The sequence below is a fragment of the Xenopus laevis genome, chromosome 3S, assembly GCF_017654675.1.
Source record: "Xenopus laevis strain J_2021 chromosome 3S, Xenopus_laevis_v10.1, whole genome shotgun sequence".
In the NCBI taxonomy this organism is placed as follows: Eukaryota; Metazoa; Chordata; class Amphibia; order Anura; family Pipidae; genus Xenopus; species Xenopus laevis.
Window position 1 is genome coordinate 88,121,540 of NC_054376.1, and position 25,361 is coordinate 88,146,900.

General features: G+C 35.8%; 1 protein-coding gene across 1 annotated transcript in view; it reads right to left on the reverse strand.

Moving 5' to 3' along the window:
• The window catches only part of lgr5.S (leucine-rich repeat containing G protein-coupled receptor 5 S homeolog), a 114,569-nt gene that overhangs the window by 52,378 nt on the left and 36,830 nt on the right, over window positions 1–25,361 (reverse strand). The window contains exon 2 of the mRNA XM_041588604.1: window positions 16,391–16,462. Within this exon, the coding sequence (XP_041444538.1) occupies window positions 16,391–16,462 (72 nt within the window). The remainder of the gene's footprint in view (window positions 1–16,390; window positions 16,463–25,361) is intronic.

Here is a 25,361-nt window from a genome sequence, read left to right on the forward strand (position 1 = left end):
GTTTGAAGATTATAAAAGCAAACTTATTCTGTGCCACATGGTCTTTCAAAATTCAAGCGTTTTCTAACACTGGGCAAAAGAGTCCAAACCTGGAACTAGACCAAACATATTGTTTTTCTCAACCTAACATGACCTCAGCTAATAGAAAGACTGGATGAAACAGCTGATAATTCAAATACAGGACAATCCAGGAACAAGAAGTGTATTTAATAAATCGACTCAAAATTTGACACTATCAATGGCAGTTGCTTGTTAGTATCTTCCAGCCACTCTACTGAATCTGGAGCAGCGATGGCCAAGCACTTGACCTCAAGCTGTTGAAGAACTAAACTGTCATACCTGGCTATTGAGCGATATCAAGTTTCTTCCTTAATAGATACAATTATGATCTATGATTCATGGTGAACACAAACAAAGCAAACACACCATACATGTTGGGTCACATGAGGCAATTACTGAACAAAGTTCTTTCTTTTGCTTCCGCACTTCTTGCTGGTACAGTAGTATTTCTGGTCAGGTGATCTCTGAGACAGCACAGAGAATGTCATAGAATTGGGACTCAAGGCAATATTTAGTTAAATAAAATGTCCAGTTTGGCAAGATTCTTTAATGTGTCACTTAAAGGAGAAGGAAAGCTACGGAGGCATTGTATTGCCAATAGATTAGTTGCAATAGTGCAAGCTAGAATGCTATATTTATTCTGTAGAATGTTTTACCATACCTGAGTAATCAGCTCTTGAAGCTCTGTATCTTTAGGATAGGAGCTGCAGTATTAACATGTTGTGACATCACTTCCTGCCTGAGTCTCTCCCTGCTCTGGGCTCAGATTACAGCAGAGAAGGGAGGGGTGGGGGAAGAGAAGCAAACTGAGCATGCTCTTGCCCAGGGCAATGAGGTTTAAGCTGAAGGCAGGAAGTCTGATACAGAAGCCCATGTGTACACAATAGAAGGAAAGAAATGCAGTGTTTCTTTTGCCATAGGACTCAGAGCAGCATTACTTTGGGGGGTTACTGGTATATTTAGATGGGCCTTTCTGATAAGGCTTACTTTGTTTTAACCTTTCCTTCTCCTTTAATATGATATAAACTGTTGCTTAAATATTCATTTTGGGGGTATAGTTTTCTTTTAAGTGTAAAAAAACATGAAAACCTCTAAGGCAAAACTTTGCCAAGTAATAGTTGTCAAGATCCTACAGAAGTCAATGGGAACTGCACTGATCCTATTGGACCGCTTTAAATCAATTTGGACTTTTTTTTTTTTAGAAATTGTCTGAAACAACTTTTTCAAGGTTTTCATATTTTTTACGGCTTCGTTCAGTGCTTTTGTTTTATTCGCACTTTTTATATTCAGATTTTTAATAAATTCAATGACAATCTTGGAATTAGGGTTTGTGTTTAACGTGGTTTCAAAAAACACAAAAATCCACCCTTAATAAATAAGACTCCAAATGTCATTCAAGCCGAAAGTTTGTAGGATCTATCTGTATCATTTTTTTTAAAAAAAATGTCTCACACTAAATCCAAAATCTTTTTTTGGATTAAGTTAAATATCTGGATGTTTTATTCAACAAAACCCTGAGGTCAAGCGAATCACAGCAAAGGTTCATTTGACAAAGTGATTGTTCAGAAGACAACACACAAAATCATACACAATTTCGAATTCATGTGAGTTTTTTTTAACTCTATTAAATTCAAATATACTAGAAATTCGATTGGGGCGTTATATGGGGGAAATAATCGAATTCAAGTTTTTAAAGGGCAAGAGTGTGATAAATCTCAAAATTCAAATTAAAACTTGAATCGAGTTTAGATAATTCACAATTCGAATTTGAAAGTTTTGACCAAAAAAAATTCAAATTCGAATTTCACTTTGACCGTTAATAAATTTGCCCCATAAATAATAATTTTTTCATCTAGTTTCCACAGAATGTTTTCTTAAGGCACATTTCTTTTGCCACAACCTGTTGGTTAGCCTACGTGGAGGTCAGTAATGCCCTGAATTGGTCAGATGTTGGGTGGATTGTTTGTGGATTTTTGGTTATCATTTTGGATGCATCCACATCAGGTTTTGTAGTACAGCCCATGTTTGTTACCTGCTGTCTCTAACAAAGGGAGTCATTGAATTCTCTGTGATTTCTGCTGCAATAATCATGATGGTAAACTGTAACTTGTGACAATAGGGGTGGGTTTATAAAACTATGGTTTAGGTAAAAGAAAAATCTAGCATTTAAGACGTAACCAAGTGTTCTACGCTGAACAGAATTGTCCAAATTGTTATTCTCCACTTGAAATTTGCATCAGTGATTAAAGATTCAGAGGGGTGTTAAAACACAGAGCTGCTCCTGAGCGCTAACAGCCCACATAGCAAAAAGAAAAATTGCCACAATTATCTGCCTTAATAAATGCATCAGTTCCCTAATTTCTGCTGGGTATCCCTATGGATATTGCTGTAGAAATGATAGCAAATGATATAAATGTTTGTTCACCATGTATTTAACGGTTCCCTAATTCAGCACTTTCCAACCAATTCAATCCCCAAATAACATATAAGAAATCCCATTAAAAGAAATACTTCTAATCACATTGGACCTACAACAACAAGTACAAATGCAGGGGGGGAATGGCCTGTCCACTTTTTAAATAAAGGTTTGTGTAAGGATCACTCTTAAAATGGTTTCCACTTGTTTGCTTAGCAAAGACAGCTGTAAAATATCAACAACAAAAAAAAAATCTGGAAAAAATGTATCTGTAGTCGTAAATTTAAATCTTTCCTGAGAATTAAACCTGCTTTGGAATACTGCAGTAATCTAGAAGTGTGAGCTGCAAATGATTGAATTGTAAAGGGCATATTGTTCCTGGTTTGTTTTATGGCGGAAGGGAATTGTTTCTTTACACAGTTGAGCTTTATTATGTCTGGTTACAATGTGCCTACAACTTTACAATCATATTGAACTTGTGAAATTTAACCTTTTTCATACCGTGTCACTAATGTCTAGGAAAGAAAATCACATTATTTGCAAATAGAGGTATATAATAAATATCTCTTGAAAACTTAGACCTCATAAAATGCAGAACTAGGCAGCATATGTTTTTTTGAGCAAAGTTATATTAACTGTAATGATTACAAACAATAGTCACTAAATATCGCTTATTATTTTTGAACTTGTATAAACAATTGAATAACTGGACCCACTAATTACTACCATAACCACAGCATGAGAGTTACAATGAAAAAGGGGTAAGCCATTTTTTAAATTTATGTGATACATTTTGTTCTGTAAAGTAAATTTACATATTTTGGAGGTGATTCAAGTGGGTCATATGGAGCAAATTCCCTAAGCGGTGCAAATTCGCTAGCAACCGCTTCTCTCACTTCACAACAATTCGCCTGGCAAAATGTCCTACACATGAACCCTACACATGAGCCCAGTGTATAGTTTATATGCCATATGTTAGGAAATGTAGGGGGGAACCCGGGGACCCAAAAATATTTTTATGGTCTTTTGCTGGCTATCACCGTGAAAAAAGGAAAAGACGCCAGCGTTTTTTGGGAGTCCTATCTATGCTCTCTATTGCACTTAGCCTGGTCTGAGGTGGCGAAAGCTAATCTGACGCAAGAGGTAACGTTCAGTAAAATCCGCATTTGCGGAGTTACGTCCATTCGCCAGAGTGAAAATTCACCTGGTGTTAGAGTGCGAAGCAACGCTAGCCTCTATCTCCTTCGCTAGCGCAGTTGCGCCTGCGCCAGTTAGGGAATCAGTGTTGTGACGAAATGACGTCAAATTTTCGCTAGCGTTAGTCACTTTGCAATTTAGGGAATCTGCCCCTAAATGTACCAATATAACAATGTCGTACTCAGCTGTTCTGCCCAACCATTGATAGATCTATAACACCCTCAAGTTTGGACACAATATCTCATCCAATCACATTAGGTCTGACCTAATGACAGAAAATCGGATACAGTAATCATCAATTATAAATACCTAATCTGTATCTGAATATTTAAAAATACATTATGAATTAATATAATATACTATATATTATATATCATATAATATATTAAAAAGTTTTGTTCATAAAATCCTTACACAGCATTATAAATATGATGCATATTACATGCTATATATTAAACATGCATGTTTGTTTTACACATATTTATAAGTATTTCCATTTTCTTCAATAGTGGTCATTAAATCAGGATTCTACTTTTTTTATGGCTTTTTAGCTTTTACAAACATTCAGTGATAGCCGATAGCTGGTTGGTGCTGCAAGCTGTTCTGTAACTTGTATTTCAACAATTAATCAAAAACTAAGACTGCAGATGACAAGATGCTTCTCAAGTTGCATCTCAACTGTTTTTTTATCTGTTTCTTTCTTTTTAAATATTTTTAGGAATGTCATCATTGTAAGTTTTTTTTCTGATGAAGGGAGGGCTCATCTGCCCCCTCCCCCCAGAAACATTGAATTCACTACAAAAGTCCATCTCCCATAGACTCCATTTTAATCAAATAATTCTAATTTTTACAAAGTATTTCCTTTTTTTCTTTAATAATAAAGCAATACCTTGTGCCTGATCCCAACTAATATATAATTAATCCTTATCGGAGGCAAAACAGTCCTATTAGGTTTATTTAAAGCAGACTTAAGGTATGGAGATCCAAATTACAGAAAGATCTTTTATCTGGAAAACCCCAGGTCCTGAGCATTTTGGATAACAGGTCCCATAACTGAACAACTAATGTTTCCATTGTCTAGAACTACCACCTATGTATACGTTTTTCCTGCTGAAAATGATGTGAATTAAATGTAAAATGAGTTCCATAGGTGTATTCAAACTTATATAACTAATGCTAAGATGATAAAAAACAATAATTCCTGATGACTTATCATGACATATTCTGTTTCCTTGCAAGTTTCTAGATGTGTAACTCAAGCCTATGCTAATTGGCAGACATAGAATAGGATGATTTATGAATACAAAGTTTCGTATTTTCTTTTATGAGTGGGTGGTTAACTGAACAATGACTTGTCTTGTTCTTCTAGCAAAGGATTTTGTGTGTATCTTGTCTGTTTAAAAAAGTAAGTTGTGGGGCACTGCCTTGCATTATCACAAAATTCTGTCTGATGATGAAAGAATTTACAATGCTTCTGGTTCTCTGCCAGCAGAATGATATCGCCTAGCATGTACACTAAGTAAGGCTCAAATAAAGAACAACGAATAAGTATGGCAGTTTGTGCCTGGAAGAAAAATTGCTATTATGTTTTTTTTAGTTTATTTCTCTGCACACCTGTTCTGCACTAACTAGAAATTAAGAATACAGGTATTGACTGTCTTTATATTATAGGTGAATGCAAACACTGAAAACAGTCATTCGGTCAATGGAGGCATTCACTAGTTTTGTAAATAATGTAAAGAATATGCACCTATAATTAGCTTTTTGTTTCAAATTTGTATTTAGGCCCTAAGATTGCCAAAGAATAGAAACCCATAGCATCCAATCATTTGTTTAAAAGCAAACATCTTACTGGTTGCTATGGTTTACTGATCCTATGAAATCTTAATTCATTATATTGCTATGGGGGGGTAAGTGTTTTAAACAACGTTTAGGTTCTGCCTTGGCTGCAAAGAGTCACCAATCATTTCTTAGTTTGACTATCCTTCTTGGTTCCACGATTAGGTCCTTGGTACATTGTAATTGGGGTATGGGGTGAACTGAAGCAACTAGAAATAACAAACAAAGGGAATTAGACATGTAAAGCTGCCTAACTTTGATAATACCATTCCATTGTAGTATGCACATGCTGCCTCCAGTGTTTCTTAACATGCACCACTGAATATTTGTAACTGTATATATTCATTTGTCATTTCTGCATGTCTGTTCCCCTGTTTGTACTATAGGTATGGGATTTATTATCAAGAATTTTTGGGATCTGGGGTTTTAAAAATAATTGATCTTTTCATAATCTGGATATCCATAAATTAAGTCTACTTAAAGGAAAACTATACCCCCAAAATGAATTCTTAAGCAACATATAGTTTATATCAAATTAAGTGACATATTAAAGAATCTTACCAAATTGGTATATATATTTAAATTAATATTGCCTGTTCACATCTCTTGCCTTGAACCACCATCATTTTGTGATAGTCTATGTGCTGCCTCAGAGATCACCTGACCAGAAATATTATAACTGTAACAGGAAGAAGTATGGAAACAAAAGACTTGGCTCATGTGGCCTAACATGTATGTATGTGTGCACCGTGAATCCTAGGATCCCAGGGGGCTGCCCTGATTTTTTAAAAAGGCAATTTTCTATTTATGATTACCCAATGGCGCATACTACTAAAAAAGTATATTATTAAATACAGAGGAGCTAAGTGTGTATACTATTGCCAGATGCTGTAACTCCTATGTTTATTGCCTGAAGAAGCGGGTCTGAGCCCGTGAAACGCGTTGTACTGATTGGAGTTCGTTAATAAATTTTGACTGCTTAATTAGTCGTTTTGTGTCTGCTTGGAGGAGGTAAGTCCACTACTGCCTCCTCTGATTACCAAATTTTGGTTTTTAAACTCGTTTATATCCTTTTATTCTTTTGGCGCCTCTGTTCTTTTTATACATTATTATGAAAATGGTTTGTTTACATGAAGCAGGGTTTTACATATGAGCTGTTTTATGCTATATATTTTTATAGAGACTTCCATTGTTCAGGGGGGGATAGTTTTCCTTTAAAATTAAATAGTAAATAAATGAACTTTTGTATCCCTCTTGAGATTGCTACATTTATTGTCTTGTTCTGGTTTATGTAGTTCTGGTACATAAAAAACTATCCTAGGGTCTGGTTGGTGCTACAAATGAATACAGACAGATATAAAGGGAATAACAATGGAGGGGAAAAAGATGAACATTAAGTCACGTGAAGCTGGATAAATCTGAAGACATTTTAATGGAACACTTATCACTGCTTGATGATGCCGTCCACACAACCAAGTTTGCTTTGCATTCGTACTTCCGCAGCCAGAGCGGCTTTGGATGGATCTCTCTGATTACAGGCCCAGCATTCTCTCTCCCATTTGCAGCGACGGCGTTTGCCCATATAACACTTATCACTGCAACATGCAAAGATATTATCTGCTCATTCTTCACTAGTCCTAACATATGAAGTCATCTGCTGGAGTCCAAAGGACTGCATTTGTCTTCCAGAAATGATCTGGAACCTATTCATTAGCCTTCAACAGCTCTGCAGGAATTCTGAAATGTAATTCTTCATTTGTTTTTAATAGGATGCTGGCCTAACTCTCCAAGATGCCAAATGTATCTTTCTTTTCATTAGTGCACTAACATACCACACATAGAAGCAGAAGCAATTAAATAATTATTAGTTTTATATATTTTCCAATGGACTTAGAAATTCTTATCCATTAGCATTTTAGTACAACCTTTATTAAATAGCTGAAAAGGATGATAATACAAACCCCAATGCTCAAAAAACAAATGTGAACGCTCTCCTTGCTGTAGAACAAAGTTTTATTTTGCCTATAAAAACGTATTTTCTAGTTCTTGTCTTTTTCTGTAGAGAGGATAAAACTGTATATACTTTCTGTTAATCATAAAAAATGCTTCATTGTTCCTTGAGGCGAACGGATTTTTAGAAATGTAAGTCAAAATTAAAGCAGGAGCTAATTAATAAGATATGTAGGGAAAGAAGAGACATAATAATGTTGTTTCTTACTATTTGGATTCACAAAATACTTAATTGATTACCACAAAACTTATATTCGTGACCCTTAATTGGAGCATAGGTATTGCTTATTATATACCCCGTGTGTAGTAGTAGAAAGAAACTAAACAATCTTACTTGTGCATTTACTTGTAGGTGTTATGAAATAGAAGACATAATTGACAATGTTTAGCCATAAAAATTTTGATTTGGGGAAGCTAAAAAAGAAAAAAAAAAAGGCCGCTAGTTATTCATCTATTTCTTACCCCTTACCTCCCAATGCAGAATGGAAAAAAATATATACTAGTTTGGTTTTTGGCACCCAAATCTTCCATTAATTGTCATTTAACATAAGAATGTATAAGGCCATGGCAAACCCTACAAACAGCTTCAGGAGTAGCAGTAAAAGCCCAGTCTAAAAATGTAGAGGGGCAAAAAAAAAAAGCCAGGCAAATGAGAATGCCAAATTATAATCATTATGATAGAAGTGAAATAACTTCAATGGTTGTATGTAACGATGTGAGAGACATCAGCAAACTATCGAAAAGCAAATAAAGCTTTTTATTTGGTGCAAGCGGCTGATTTCCTTTAGACTCCTGTAAGGCCGGGCCAAATGAGGCAGCTTTTGAGTGAGTAATTCCCTCCTTCCTCCTAAAATAAAAGCTTCAAAGATTTCTCTGCACTCAATTAAGATTAAATGTTGATTCCTTATCTTGCTTATAATATCAGAAGGGTGATATCTGGAACGTTAATGAAATGAATTTGCATTAGGATTGCCTGTGGCACAACCTATTTGGATCCTCTCACATCTCTCTTGTTCTGTAAATGCACCTGCTTTTAATGACTAAACAATGGCAAAGAAGAACACTGAATCGTCTGGAGTCTCGCCAGCTTCGCCCTACCTTTGTGTAAGCAGAACAAACTCTTCAATATCGCAGAAGAAAGAGGATATGTCCCCTTTGAACAATGCTCAACTGTTTTTGGCAGCATAATCTTTTGGCTTTCTCAACTGGACTTCACAGATACTCTCGTTCCCTTAGTCAAGCTTTTGCAGGCAGTGTTTCAAAGTTTCAGTTACTATTGGAAACACTCCGGCAGTCCTTCCACCGCCTTTCTTCCTAGCGCCTTTCTAATCAGACAGGATATCAGCGCTTTGTTTAAACATCAGAAACAAAGAATTTTTTATACAAACCCAGATCTGTACAAACAAGTACTTGCTACTGTTGCCTGGGGCCCAGTTAAGTGCTGCACCCTTTTAAGTACTTTCATTGAGTTTAAAGGAGAACTAAAACCTAATAATAAATGTCTAATAAAACACTGTATTTTATTCAATATACCAGCCCAGTGGTTAAGCAGCCCCAAACAGCAAAGACCCAGGCCTTAAAAATTGTCAACAGGAGCTCCGCATCTTGGATCTTTTTAGGCCATCTTTTAAGTGTCAGTGACATTGCACATGCTCAGTGTGCTCTGGGCAGCTCTTGAGAAAATAAGCTTAGGGTCTTATATTGTGAGTTGGTCCCTAAGCTCAGGTAGCTGACATGAAGGGCTCTGGTTGCCTTGGGCTGATATAGAAACCCAGGGTAATTTTCCTCTGAAATAACTAAAGTCTCATGGACTGTTCTTAAAGTATCTTACACTGTACTTAAAAAAATGATGTTATATTTCATGAAAAAAATGGCTGTGCAATGTGTTGTATCCAGACAATACCTGTTTATGCTTCCAGGCATTTTCGAATTTTAATAAATAACCCCCTAAACGGTATGTACCATTATTCAGTATAACTTAGTATATTTGGGAGAAGAGGGGGTCACACTTTTTTTATTGATATAACATGTATACAGAGTTAAAGCTGAAGTTTTGCTCATATATGTTTTTCAACATTTTTATAGAAAAGGTATCCTTCATTTAATTAGTTTAATGTACCAGTTCACTTGGCTCTTGGTTCACTTGCGACTATTGAGGGAACCCTGGAAAAGCAGTCAGATGCTTACACAAAAAATTTAAAGGAACATGTATAGATACCAGTACCTTTATGAATAGCACCAATGTGTGCTCACTTCTGTGTCCATTTTTGTGATGCATACCTAATTCTTGTGCAAAAATCATCGCCACCCCACATGCAATAATCCATTGTATCTTGCTCCTATCTGCAGTGTTGTTTTGTGTTACTACAGATCATTAATTTGGGCACTGTATGCAACAAAACTTTTTAAGGACCATCTGCTCACGCAGGACATGTACAAGGTAACTGGCTTTAACACAGGTAGGCCAATCCGGCCTATAATATTGCTCCATTCCATCTGTACCTATTGGTTTTCATACATGCTGTCTTTGCTTTAATCTGCTTTCCATATACCCCAAAACAACAGGTTTGCTAATCTGACCAACAGGATTGCATCATTCCAAATGAGATTGCAAACCTGTTTGATACTGATGTTTGACTGCCCCACCTCTATGCTTCAGGTATAGAGGTGGGGCAGGTAATATTTGATTGACAGCTGAGATATTTAAATGCCTTTATAACAGGTATGTATGCTTTAATGAAAAAAACAATATGGGTTCCATGTTTAATTAGCAAACGACTTTTGTTATACAGCTTTTTATGTTTAGGTGACAGGTCCACTTGAATGACTGAAGAAAAATACTACATGCTAGAAATCCCTCTGAATTTCCATGTTTTACTATTCTAATGTTTAGTATATATGCGGCTATGTGTTATTTTATGGGCCAACCTATTTATTGCAAAAATATTTTCTGACAATGCTCTTCACTAGGGCAGCACCCTGCTGACGTCGTGTTCCCTGGGTGCACGGTAAAAAATCCAAATACTTCAAAAAAGACCAGCAACACCAGGATTTCTGTGTATCAAAACAAAGTGTATTCAATTATTGAATGAATAGCCGACGTGACGTTTCAGTCCACGCAGGGACCTTCCTCAATATATATATATTTAAAACTAGATATGGAGTTCTGAAAGCCAGCATAACTCATTAAGCAGTGAACGTTGCCTGGGTGCAACAAGCCAAAAAATGTCAATTTAGAGCAAAGGAAAAAGCATTTACAGGACTTACAAAAAAATAAAGATGTTTATTTGATCAAAAAAGAACAACTAACATTTCGGCTAGCATTCTAGCCTTTCTCAAAGTGTTTTTAAAACTATGTGGTGGTGGATGGGTCTGTGCAAGAGAATACATTGCTTGGGACTAAATGATCATTTTACATTTGACAATTCGAAATAAAAAAAAGGATTTTTGAGCACACAATACATTGTTCTAAATTATTAAAGCTCTAAGCAAACTGACTACAGAACTGGTACCACCCTGAATTTTAAAAAGAGGGTGTGTATTTATAGAGGTACTAATGGCACTCACTAATGCAAATTAGAAAGGCAAAGTAAAAAAACACTTCTTTTGCTATTTAATAAATGCTACAGGAATTTCAAATATATAAGAACAGTTGCTTCTCATACGCAAATGTCATCTTTCCCTAGCATGTGAAAATGCTGGGAACTGTGAAATTCCTCGTGATTATTTTGTGAAATTCCTCTGTATGCCAAAGAGTTGCTCTGATAGACTGGTGGCATCTTTTCAAATTCATTGAGAAAGTAAATAAAGGCACACACAATCTTAGAAAAATATAAAATCAGGAAGAAAATGTTTTACATGTAAGATAAATGACATACTCAGGTATGAAGTTAATAACTGGTGTCACACAAAATATTTTTTGGACAATTTAACAAGCTCTCAAACTATAGAGCTTAGTATCACAATAGCCTTTGCTATTATGTCTGTCCAAAAAATGATTCAAGCCATTCTTAAAGGCATTAACTGAATCACAACATCACCCGGCAGTGCATTCCACAACCTCACTGTCCTGACTGTGAAGAACCCCCTACGTTGCTTCAAATGAAAGTTCTTTTCTTCTAGTCTAAAGGGTTGGCCTCTGGTACGGTGATCCACTTTATGGGTAAAAAGTTCCCCTGCTATTTGTCTAAAATGTCCTCTAATGTGCTTGTAAAGTGTAATCATGTCCCCTCACAAGCGCCTTTTTTCCAGAGAAAACAACCCCAACCTTGACAGTCTACCCTCATAATTTAAGTCTTCCATCCCTCTAGCCAGTTTAGTTGCACCTCTCTGCACTCTCTCCAGCTCATTTATATCCCTCTTAAGGACTGGAGTCCAAAACTGCACTGCATACTCAAGATGAGGCCTCACCAGGGACCTATAAAGAGGCATAATTATGTTTTTATCCCTCGAGTTAATGCCCTTTTTTATGCAAGACAGAACTTTATTTGCTTTAGTAGCTACAGAATGACACTGCCCAGAATTAGACAACTTGTTATCTACAAAAACCCCTAGATCCTTCTCATTTAAGGAAACTCCCAACACACTGCCATTTAGTGTATAACTTGCATTTATATTATTTTTGCCAAAGTGCATAACCTTGCATTTATCAACATTGAACCTCATTTTCCAGTTTGCTGCCCAGTTTTCCAATTTAGACAGATCACTTTGCAAAGTGGCAGCATTCTGCATGGAACCTATAGTTCTGCACAATTAAGTATCATCTGCAAAGATAGAAACAGTACTTTCAATGCCCACCTCCAGGTCATTAATAAACAAGTTGAAAAGCAAGGGACCTAGTACAGAGCCCTGCGGTACTCCACTAACAACACTGGTCCAATTAGAAAATGTTCCATTTACCACCACTCTTTGTAGTCTATCTTTTAGCCAGTTCTAGCCTATCTATCCATATGGTCATGGAACTCCTCTGTGACTTATAATATCCTTATATTTTACAATAGGGGGTACTTTATTCACTATATATGGCAAATAATTTACTAGTAGGTGCAGTAGAGTAATAGAAAACCAACAGCAACAATAGCCACGACATGCTGCTGATTCTGTGTAACTGAATCATTAATTGTCAAATAAAATAATAACAGTGTTCAAAATAATAATAGCTTGTTCCAAATAATAGCAGCGTGGAGTTCAATTAGTGAGGTCATTCATTCTGTGAAACAACAGGTGTCAATTACAGCTCTAATTTAAGGAAAAGGGCAGCAAATGTTGTTGATGCTGGTTATAGTGCATTTCTCTCTGAATATCTGAGTACAATGGGTTATTCCAGACATTGTTCAGAATCACAGTGTACTTTGATTAATAAATTGATTGGAGTGGGGAAAACATATAAAGAAGTGCAGAAAATTATAGGCTGCTCAGCTAAAATTATCTCAAATGCTTTAAATTGGCAACCAAAATATGAAAGACATGGAAGAAAATAGTAAACTACCATTCAAATGGATAGAATAGCCAAAATGGCAAAAACTCATCCAACGATTAGGAAGATCAAAGAAGGTCTAGTACTGTTACAATTAGAAGACACCTATGTGAAGCCAAACTATCGGCAAGAAGCCCACACAAAGTCCCATTGTTGAAAAAAAAACATGTGCTTAAGAGGACACATTGACTAGCTTAAAGAGTAATGGCACAACATATTTGGAATGATAAAAACAAGATAGTTATTTTTTGGGACTAGGGGGTTACAGACAGACCTCCAAAAATGAATTTAAGCCACAGTATACTGTGAAGACAGTGAATCATGTGGCATAAGCATCATGATATGGGGATATCTAGTATAAGTAAATCTAAAAACAACTGGACTTGCTCAGATTACTCAGCAAGTCCAATTGTTTTTAGATTAACCTATACTACATATACCATGACCGTCATGATATAGGGATGTTTCTCATACTATGATGTTGGATTTATTTATCGCATACCAGGGATCATGGATCAGTTATGCCGAAGAGGAAATGCCCCTGAAATGGGTGTTTCAACAAGACAATGACCCCAAACACACCAGTAAACCAGCAACATCTTGGTTTCAGACCAACAGGATTGACGTTATAGAGAGTCCAGTCCAATCCCTGGACCTTAATCCAATAGAAAACTGGTGGGGTGAAATAAAAATGCTATTTCAAAGGCAAAACCAAGAAATGCGGAAGAATTGTGGAATGTAACAGGTGCCAGAAGTTGGTCGACTCCATGCAACACAGATGTGCAGCAGTTCTCAGAAACAGTGTTTATACAACTTAATATTAGTTCAGTGATTCAAAGGAAAGAAAAATCTTGAAACATTTTTAAGTTTATACAGTGAATGTTTTAGTTTGTAAAGAAGAATGCAGACACCGCTATTTTTTGGAACAGCCTAATATTCCCTTTTCTCCACTTTCTGTAAAGGAATAACACACATTTGATACTTTTTTAGGAATAGAATGTGCAGTGTTCCCAATGCATTTGTGTTTATGGAAATAAAAGCTATTATAAGGATTTTGAGCATATTCACTTTTTTAAACACACTGCTATTATTCTGAACAGAGCTGTAGGTACTGATACTCCATGTGATATATCGGATAGAGGAATTCCGGACAGAAAATACATATGTAGCTAAAAATGCCACTCCCTGAAGGTCCCAGAGAAAATTCTAAACTCACACTTGCACCATGTCAACAGAAAAATGAGAGCAAGTATCAAATTAGCAAAATATACTAATGGTGAAAACCTGAGAATGGTATAAGCAAGGCCACACATATAATTTGTATGCACGCATACCTTAATGGTTGTTCAAACCTGTGTGCACGACTACAAGAATAAAAAGGGAAAGATGAATTCTACCTCTGTATCCAGAGTAAAAACAGCTGATCAAGAAGCTTTTCAGGGTCCTTATTAACAGCCCTGCACCACACATAACTTAAGGTTTTTCTGGAAACCATTTAATACAGTGAACTTCCAGGCCTCGGAAACACTGCTATCCTTACTGGATAACAATAAGATTATTTGAGGTATCCTGGAGCCATGGCAATATTCAGACCATTTTTTTTTAATAATTGAACTTATAGTCAGAACTCAGGACCACAACAATTATGAGACGGGAATGCTTAGGAAGGCAAAAGAAAAACAGCTCCAGACTATCTTAAATACACTGAAAAAACGTTATTACTATATTTAGTAACAGGTGAGCTAAGCACTAATCAATGCCTACGAATGAAACAGAAATGTTTTTTAGTAAAAAGAGGAAATGTAGCTAAACTATTTATTTTATGTTGTCTACATGAAACTATTTGAGATGTATTTATCACCTTATATGTTGCAAAAGCTTACTAGTCTAATCCAAATCAATGGCCAAGGCCTTACGATGCTCCCTTTCAACTGGAAAATAATATTTTCTTTTCACAAAGTCAGATAGACTGCGAGTGGAATTCTTCTGTTTCACTTTTGATAAAACAAACCTAATTACACAAATCAATAAAATGCACCATGACACAAGAGCTGTCCTTACTATAATGAATACTTTATTTAATTTCACAGAACGAGAATTGCCACATTTTTAACAAAAACGATCCATTGGTTAGTTCTCATGTTGCAATCATATTCACCATATCAGTTGCACAAATGAGTGATGGTCTGAACTATTATGGTATGTTTATACAACCTTTTGTGCCATAATCACTCACTTACTTCATAGGGAAGGAATAGTTCTCAAGGATTTTCATTTTTACATTGCAATACTGGTAAGAAAGTGTATGGAGGACAAAAAACAATACTCTAGATAGGAGTACAACAAATAAAGTGCTCTTTCAATGATGTTGTAATTTTTAACCTTTTTTGTGGCTGCCATGCATGTACACTATTACATACCAGACTCCCTTTTAAAAATATGTGTATATGTATGTGATCAGATGGAACACAAGCAAGTTTAATACCACCATGTGCAGTGTTGGCTGGAGTGAAAATTGTGCCTGTGAGCTGCAGGTATATCTGAAGATAGGTAACTACTGTATGTTGCAGTGCACCTGTCCTTGCACTTTGCAAATGTACCCTTGCATTGCATGCAACTGCCTACATGCCAGAAAAGCCTGGAACTACCAGCAGCTCAGACCTGGCTGTAATTCTAGGCTTATTCTAATGGGCTGCGTCCATTGATACAATGAACATATGACAAGGACTAATACTGTTCTGCTTGCATGTGCTGGAAGGACTCTGTGCCTACATGTTTTGTGATTCACAAATGCGGGAGCAAACTTGTGTCTGTATTGGTTAACTGCATTAAATTATTGTTGGAATTCTGGAATTCTGGAAGAAACTTAGACTAAAACGGTCATATGAGACCAAAAAAGTTTGTATTCACTGAACCTTTCATAAAAAGTGCAAATACCATACATGGTCCCAATTTTTCCTGGCAAAATCAGGCATAGGCAGCTGATTTTTGCCATTGAATATAATACCACATATGGAAACTTGAGGTATGTTGACTGCCAAATTTTTAAGTACCCCAAACAAACAATACCAAATCCCCTCAGTGCATTCGATAAGGCAAAAACTCTTTTTGAAAATTGGCACTAGGAAACGGTCAACAGCATTTCAAGATGTACATTGACTTCAAGAAAATTTTCAGGAAATACATTTTTCTCACTAAATTGCATCTGCAATCTGAAATAGAATAAGAAGATAAGATTGTCTCATCAAATTTAAATGTGATGTTTGCATTGTTTCTCATATACTGTTTCTCATATATGTTTAGCATATACATTAAATTATACATTTTCCCCACGTTCACTTTATAGATGTATTGATAACACAGAATGAGTATTAGATTAAACATTTACTTACAGCTCTTCTAAGAAGTGCAGGTTGTGCAGTGCACTGGAAGGCAGCTTGGTTATGTTGTTCATACTTAGATCACTGTTGGGCAAAATAAAACACTAAAATTAAAATTGGTACTCATCTACTACTATTTTTGGAGATGCAAAACGTGATATTAATTAATACAGTAAAAAAAAAGAGAATAATAAGTGGTGCACATCTGGATTATTTTTTGTTGTTTTTTATATGCTTGATCAGTTTAGGAAGATAAACTTATTTATACAATGGACAGTGACTTAAACGTTGTGCACTTGTAGGGAACATCATAACACATACAAACATAAACAACTGGGTCAGAAATGGCTGTTAAAGGAAAACTATACCCCCAAAACGAATACTTAAGCAACAGATAGTTTATATCAAATTGAATGACATATTCAAGAATCTTACCAAACTGGAATATATATTTAAGTAAATATTGCCCTTTTACATCTCTTGCCTTGAACCACCATTTCGTGACTCTATCTGTGCTGCCTCAGAGATCACCTGACCAGAAATACTACAACACTAACTGTAACAGGAAGAAGTGAGGAAGCAAAAGGCAGAACTCTGTCTGTTAATTGGCTCATGTGACCTAACATGTGGTTTGTATGTGAGTACAGTGAATCCTACGATCCCAGGGGGCGGCCCTTATTTTTTAAAATGGCAATTTTCTATTTATGATTACCCAATGGCACATACTACTAAAAAAGTATATTATTATGATAATGGTTCATTTACACGAAGCAGGGTTTTACACATGAGCTGTTTTACTCAGTATCTTTTAATAGAGACCTACATTGTTTGGGGGGTATAGTTTTCCTTTAATGGAATAGCAGCATGTTACATTTGGGGGAAAATAAATTCATGTTGCCATGTCCTGCAATATGTTTTGTTATACAAGGAGTATGTTTTTCTAATCTAATTTAGTTCTGATTTTCTGTTTATATAGTGCATGTAAGCAGTGTTAGGTATGAAATCAGATACACAGCTGTAAAACAGCTATTGGAAATCACAGCAATAACCATTAAGAGAACTGGAGAATATAATTTTACACTGACACTTCATAGTGTAATTTTACACTGACACTTTAATATACACTAGATAATTAAAAATAACAATACAAAAATTAAGACAGTTTAGTAAAAAGAGAACATGTTATGCTGTGTTTGCAGCTGGATAAGAATAATATGAAACTTTATTAAACCATCATCAAAGCTACACTTTGAAGTGTCATCAATTCTATGTTTTTTCCCTGCTTTCTTTGTAAAACGTTGAGTCTGCCCACAGGAGCAATATGTCAGGAATAGTTCAGTCACATACAACAAAAATACATGTAGCTAAGATATATAATAATAAAAGAGCACACTCATAATTTGATCTGCCTGGGAACTAGTGTAGCAGAATATAAATTATGAATGAAAATGTTAAAAGACCCCCAACCAGAAGGTATAACAAAACTTTAAAAACTCCACAAGATCATTACATTCAAAGAAGCATATTCAACATAATTCAACAAGAACTATATATATATATATATATATATATATATATATATATATATATATATATATATATATATATATATATATATATATATATATATATATATATATATATATATATATATATATATATTGGAACATTTTGTGCCTTAAGCTACTAAAAAATGCCTTACCCTTTAAACAAAACAGAGATTGTTTGTCCATATATTGCAATATATTTAAGATGATTATTTTTACATAGGGACTAAGCTTTACCTGCAACATACTTTTTCAAAGTAAAACTCCCAAACTTGGCTGCCCTTTTATTAGACACCAGTGGGATCACCTGACTATAGTTGGAGGGGGTGGGAGCTACAACATGGAGCTGGTCACTGCTCCTGTATAACTATAACAAACAAGGGAAAGTTGTGCTCACCACTTATTTTTAAAAACATTAAGTGGGGGGGTGCAATAAGGCTGTGACCAATATATATATATTTTTTTTTTTTTTTTTTTTTTGGTAAAATTCATATCTTAATATATTCAGCAAAACATGCAATTGTGTGTTGAACATGCAGTTTTATTCATGTCCTCTATAAAAACATTTTTATAAATCCAAAAGGACATTGAACTATATTCCCACTTTTACTCTGCTCTTTTTAAAGGTTTTTAGATTGTATTAAATAAGTGAAATGAACCATAACATAAGAGTATAATGAGATCCTGCTCTGGAACACACTTCCTGATGGGGCCAACAGTAGTTGCTGGCAAGGGAAACCATTTATTTTCTCCACAGAACGCAATCAATTTCTGGTTCTTTTGAAAAAGTTCCTGCTCTGTCTGCCTTGTAACATAAGTAATAACCTCATAGCTCACACAATTCTTTGTTGTTAAACAACATTAATACAGTATGTACTGCTCTAAGAACGGATTTCTCCTTGTTGCCTTGTTATGAAGATAAATTGTGACATACAATTGTCACAATTTATATTTGTATGATACAAATATAAATATAATATAATGATTGTGAATTGGTAACTAGAGAAAAGCAGTATTTCTTTTAGGAAGAACTTTTGCTATGAAACGATTTTTGCCGTGAAATATTTACATTTACTGGGGATTTCTCTGTAGCAAAAATGTGAGTCTTCAACAAAAAATAGCTTAATTCGTAACTAAACAACTGTCATTCCTAAATATATAAATATAGAAGCGCTGCTGGTGAAATGCTTTGCTGCCCTGAGTGTTCGGGTACTCACAGAGGCATGGATATGTAGACGCTCATACTAGGCTCATTTTGATAATTTTAGGAAAAATGGCAGGTTTTTGTCATTCCATGGCATGCTGCCCTGTGCTTCACATGCCCCCTAATATAGTTTCTGGATGATACCGCTTGATCTTCCTAAGCCTTTAGTAAAGGGCATGTGCACTAACACACTCTGAGGTGCTGGGTATGTGATGCCCATTCCACTCTGGATGGCCCACTGAGCATATATAACCCAGCAAGGCCCAATCAGCCAATCTTTCCTACTACTAAATGCTTATAAACACAGCTAGGGCACATACTGATTCCTTTCTAAAATAGGGTTTCACTATTGTTGCACTGAGCACACATGAAATGATAAGAGCATCCTATCCTTTTTCTGGCTGATTTTTGTCCATACTGGTTGACCATCAATCATTACCGCATTCTGACAGACCAATTTAATTGTGATTGTTCACACAAAATTCCTGGATGGTTATTTTTTCTCCAACTGCTATTACAATAATAAGTACAATTTGAGTGTCACCTATCCATCTTTATCAGTGTAAAACAAGGATTAGTAAATGTGATGCCAATTCACATAGCAAAACGAACCTGGGGTATAATCAGTGCCCAAAGCTGTCTCTATGTTAAATGAACTTGTGGGCATTCATACACAGTTATCACACTGATCAGAATGTTAAGCCCACAGAGGGGATAAAACTTTGTTTTTGTCTTTACATGTTCCTCGCAACGTTAAATCCCAGATAATTTTTTTTATATTGTATACCTTTGGTCATCTTAATATACTCCTCAAACAAGTTTTCCCACTTTTAACCCCCTACAATCTGATTTATGGCCTTTCTTTCTAGAAAATTATAGAAATCCCATTATAGTCTCTCCAACAGCATCATGGATTGATATGCTTTCACTTACCCATGTTGGTGCCTTCTTTTAATAACTTCATGCTAGTCACTTTTTATCTTCACCTACCCCACTTTGCCCTAGTACTAGTCTTCTACTATCTTTCTTTCCAAACAACCAATCACTTCCACTTTATCCACACACACATCACATTATCTTTTCATTTATGATGGGTAACTGTCCTATCTCCTTAGATCTCCAAATATAGATCTCCTGATTTTTCACCCGAAAACTCAGAATTCTGCCCGAAAAACTTCGGGGTATTGCCAAAAATCCAGCGCACATCGAAAAAATCATTGGAATTTCTCCCAATGACTTATATGCAACCTGGACAGGTCTAAGATCTATAATTTTTTTAAAAGTCCGATTTTATTTAAAAAAAATCACAAATTTTTCATGATTTTTGCATTCGGAGTTTAATAAATAGCCCTCATAGTGTTGGACACAACTAACAGACTGAGCACATTTTCATTGGTACCTACCACAAACAGCCATACTCTCTCTTTCTATAAAAGTATGGTGTGACGTGAGCCAGATGCCCACAAAGAATGTTCTATTTGTATATATACATCAACCAAACCATACTAATAATACAAGAAGTACTACATATATTACTGTATATAATTTAGTTCATCAGATATTTTATATATTGAGCTGTTAAATCCTGGTATAAAATAAAGAAAGAATATAATATTTATAAAACAAATTGATATTAGAAAGCACATACATTACAGTATTGATATATAGAAGAAATATTGCTTTTTAACTGATGTAAAAAGGATGTGCTATTGGCAATTTTTGTGTAGGCCTTTGAAACTTAAGGAGTTTTAGGTAGCAGCATGGACAATAACAAGGTGAATGCAAACATTCTATCAAGGCAATCGAATTACCTAGAGGCGGAGAGCTAAAAATATCAGTTACACTCATATATATTATTGTGAGATCTCTGCTTTTTTCTCAAATGGCAAAATGACAACTTTACAAACCCATGCAGTGAGAACCAACGCCTTTATCTCATGTGTCATATAGATACAAGAGTATCAATTCCTTTACATTTTTTCTCATAGGAAACATAGGGCCTTGTAAACACGCACATTATAGTAAGATGTCAAAACAATGAAAATAAAAGGAACCCATTAAAGTATTTACAATAGCGTTTTGTTTCATGGTAGTGAAATGGAATATGCTGATATAAAGAATGATAGCGTGTGTAATGCATGATGCTAACAGATATATGGGATTGTACTTTGTTGGCGGGAATGGATGAGAAAGGAGTACAACTAGATGATACTTTTACTGACTAACCATGTTAGGTAATATTACAACATTTTAGGGCAGGCCACTTTTTTTTTTCTTCAGGCTGTACATTACAGAAGCTTAAGCTCTAGTGATGGGAAAATAATCCTTACTGATGCAATTACAATAATGTGTAATTGTTATTTTTTTGGAACAAGTATAAGAAGATGAGGCCAAATCAATCTTGAAATATAGCAAGATGACACTGCTGCATTGTGCAACACAGTCATTTCTTTATACAGATATGGGACCTGTTATCCAGAATGCTCAGGACCTGGGGTTTTCCAGATAACTTATCTTTCTGTGATTTTAGTTTGGAGCAAGTCCAAGGTACTGTACTAGAATGGGGCCTCAGAATGCTCGGGACTTGGGGTTTTCGGGATAAGGGATCATGCCTTAAGTCTACTAGAAAATAATTTAAGCATTAAATAAACCCGATAGGCTGGTTTTGCTTCCAATAAGGATTAATTATATATTAGTTTGGATCAAGTACAAGCTTTTTTATTATTACAGAGAAAAATTTGGATTATTTAATTATAATGGAGTCTATGTGAGATGGGCTTTCCATAATTTGGAGCTTTCTGGATAATGGGTTTCCAGATAACAGATCCCATACCTGTAGTTTATTTTATAAACAGAACTCAGACATTAAAAATTAAAATATAAAGACATTACAAAAAAAAAACGAATTAATCTCACCCTCCATTTTTTGTTTTTAAAATGTGTAAGTTCCCAGTGTAACACAGTGAAATCATTTCTGATTACATGTTTATAAAATGACCATCTGTTGAATACCAGCGGTCTCTTTAAAACGCCTAAAAACGTTAATTGCTTTTTTTGTGTGAAATAAGCTCGGAAAAGTTATTTTATTTTCATAAATGATACACCTTAATCACAGCTGTAAGGAGATTAAGTACTTTAAACAGAGACATGCCAAAGTTTGTGGGACAGACACTTCTCTCATCAAAGGTTTGCACATGCCGCAGGCAATATGTCTACTCCTGCTGCGTACAGAAGTAAGTTTTGTTTTTGTCAGACAAATTGCAGGACAGAAATGGCTGTACCTGTATTTTCAGGTAGTCAGGTTATGTACAGTTCCCTAGAGAATATCAATACACAGAGCTCTAAAGTGGGAAAGTAATAAACATTAATGAGGAAACATAACAATTAGGACAGTGCACCAACACTGCATATTAGAACATATATCAAAACCAAAAGTATTTGCCACTGGATATTTCTTTAAAAAATTTTCAGTTCTTACAGGTCTTAAAAAGTGCATTGCACAATTAAAATTAATAAGATTAAATGGCAAAATACAGATTTTTTTCCCTACGTTTAAAGATTGTCATTCCGCTGACAATTTTTCTCTTTGTTTGTTCAACATTTTGTGGCAAAACAGTTTTTCAGTTTGAAGAGGAAGGGGAGTTAGAACTACCATAACGTAGAATATGTGATTTGTGCCCGTGTATTGTGACCATTGGCTCTGCTGTATGGCAGTTCACCACTGTCTATTAAGTTATTTTATCATCAATTATTATTCTCACTTCCCTGGTCCACATGGCCCTGGTAACTGCTCCTCTGCCAAACTCATCCCCACTCCACTGCACCCGAGCCATGTGCCTCATCTGCCTACCCCTAGTTCTGAACCTGGCTTAGAAGGGAATTATATTGTTACTTATTAATATTATATAAATAAAACCCCTTTCAGGTATAAATCTTGTACTGAATGTAGTATGCTATCACATACCATTAACTGCATTTGTACAGTTGCCTTAGTGCCAATTGTCCTGGGGGGATTCCAGGTTATGGAATCGCCCTTTTGGTGGTATTTCCAAATGTGTTCTTAGGCCCTACTATGTCACCTTATGCATCACCGAGCTGAGGGACCAGTAGTCGGGTTGGCAGTTTTACTATACAAAACTTTCTGGACTCTAAGGCACATACAACAACTTGTCAGCCATTTTGCTGTTTCCTGTGGTCATGCTTTACATTACATTCTACATTTAACTTGGTAGTGAATATTGGTGACAAAAGTTGGAAAACCCTATCTAAGCTTAGACTATATCAATAACAAATGTTACCATGAGTTAATGTGTTGCATAAGGAAAGGGAACCAGACATGTTATTATTTGTGTACATAAACACTTTGCACACACAGATTATAGTAAAATCAATGTTTTTACTATCAATCTCTAAGTATGCATTGAAATGAAAGATATTATAACTAGCCATGGCATGCACTTACTTTATTGATTTTTGTTGGGGAACACTCCCCATTTTGCAGTAGGCACAACTTACCCTAAGGTCAGCCCTGTTTGCATCTAAATACCTGCTATATTCAAAGGTACTAAACATTCCTTGGAATGAGTCTGTTGTTCTTCAGAATTCCATCCAGTTGGCAAATATAAATTGTTTTTCAGACACTGATAGCCCATCCAAAGCAACCCCATGAAACTGTCTGACTTTGCAAAAGAACTGCATGGTTTACCTTTTGTAAAAACCATTAAAAAGGAGGAGAAAAAAATAACTCTCTTTGAACATGAAAGACTGTTTGCATCAAAGAGCTAGTAGTCCATGCAGAATCAAGATCTATTTGCAAAGTAAATATCACCTAACTAATCTAATCTTTAGGAAGAAGATTTTTATTTTATTTATTTTTTAGTTGAGCCAAGACTCCAGTAGAGGGAGCAGGCTAACAATCAAATGAAATGATGAGTAACGTATTCTCCTGACAACGTGCAAGGGAAAAAAGTAATTAACATTTCACAATAAAGCATGAATAGGAATCTATTTAAAAAAAATTTTGGGGGGTGCGAAAGTGCAAAGTTTGCTGAGGTGTTGCACACCATAGCAACCAATCAACTAGCTGTTTGCTTTCAAATAGGTGACCAATTAATAATACCTGTTGCTATAGGCAACCTATAGAAAGCTTTGCACCTTTTATTACACTACTGCCTAATATTCATAAGACAGAACTATGCATGTCTGTGTTTCAGTTTTCAATTGCTAGTTGCGGAAAACCAGCCACAGTGCTTGATGTTTGCATTTTGTCTGAATTGAACTGGGGTAAATGGACCAGGATGAAGATTGCAACAAAATGATTTTAGACAGATGGCTTGTTTTTTTGTTGGGTGAGTCTGGGCTAGAATCACATAACTGGAAGAGTATGGGCAGGCCAATGTACACCAAAGAAATATGCAAGCAGAATTTTTTTACAATGACTATCATATGCTGAAGGTTCATCACAGGATTACACTAATTATTACAGTAATTATAGTAATCCCCTGTCAATAGAAATTAGAAATTGTTACATTACAAAAAGCCAAATATAGGCGATGGTGGCCAGTTGAAATGGAAATGAACAGCTTTGCTAAATAATAAGAAAACATCTGAAAAAGGTATGGAATATTTGGCTGTACCGAGAGGGCATATCACAAACACTCTAAAGGTGGCTAGAGACGTTAATGGGGCAGATTTACTCAAGGGCGAAGTGGCTAACGCTAGCGTCAATTCGCTAGCATTACCACCCGCAGGGACATTGCCAATTTACTAAGGTGTCATTTCACTAGCGAAAGAGATAGGCGCTAGCGGTCATTCACACTCTATTGCCAGGCGACAATTCGCTCTGACTCTTACTCCGCAAATTCAATGAAATGTGGATTTTTTTGAATGTTACCTCTTTCGCCAACTTGCCCTCGCCAGCTCAGACCAGGTGAAGTGCACTGGAGTGCCAGTGCCGGATTTCTTTGCCGGCCGCCCCTAGGCCGCGCGTTCCGACCAGGGGGCCGCGCGGTCCTAGCGCCCGCCTACACTTCCCCTTCCCAGCGCCACGGCGAAAAAACGCCGGCGCAGCTGGTGTAATTGAATGGGGACCCACACGTCCCCAAAATGCGGCTGGGCGGCATGCCGCCACTATTTTTTGCCGCCCTACATCATATTTTTTAGTGGAAAAAGATTCCAAAAAGTCCATAAAACTGCACTAAACACTAACATATATGTAATGATGACCCCAAGA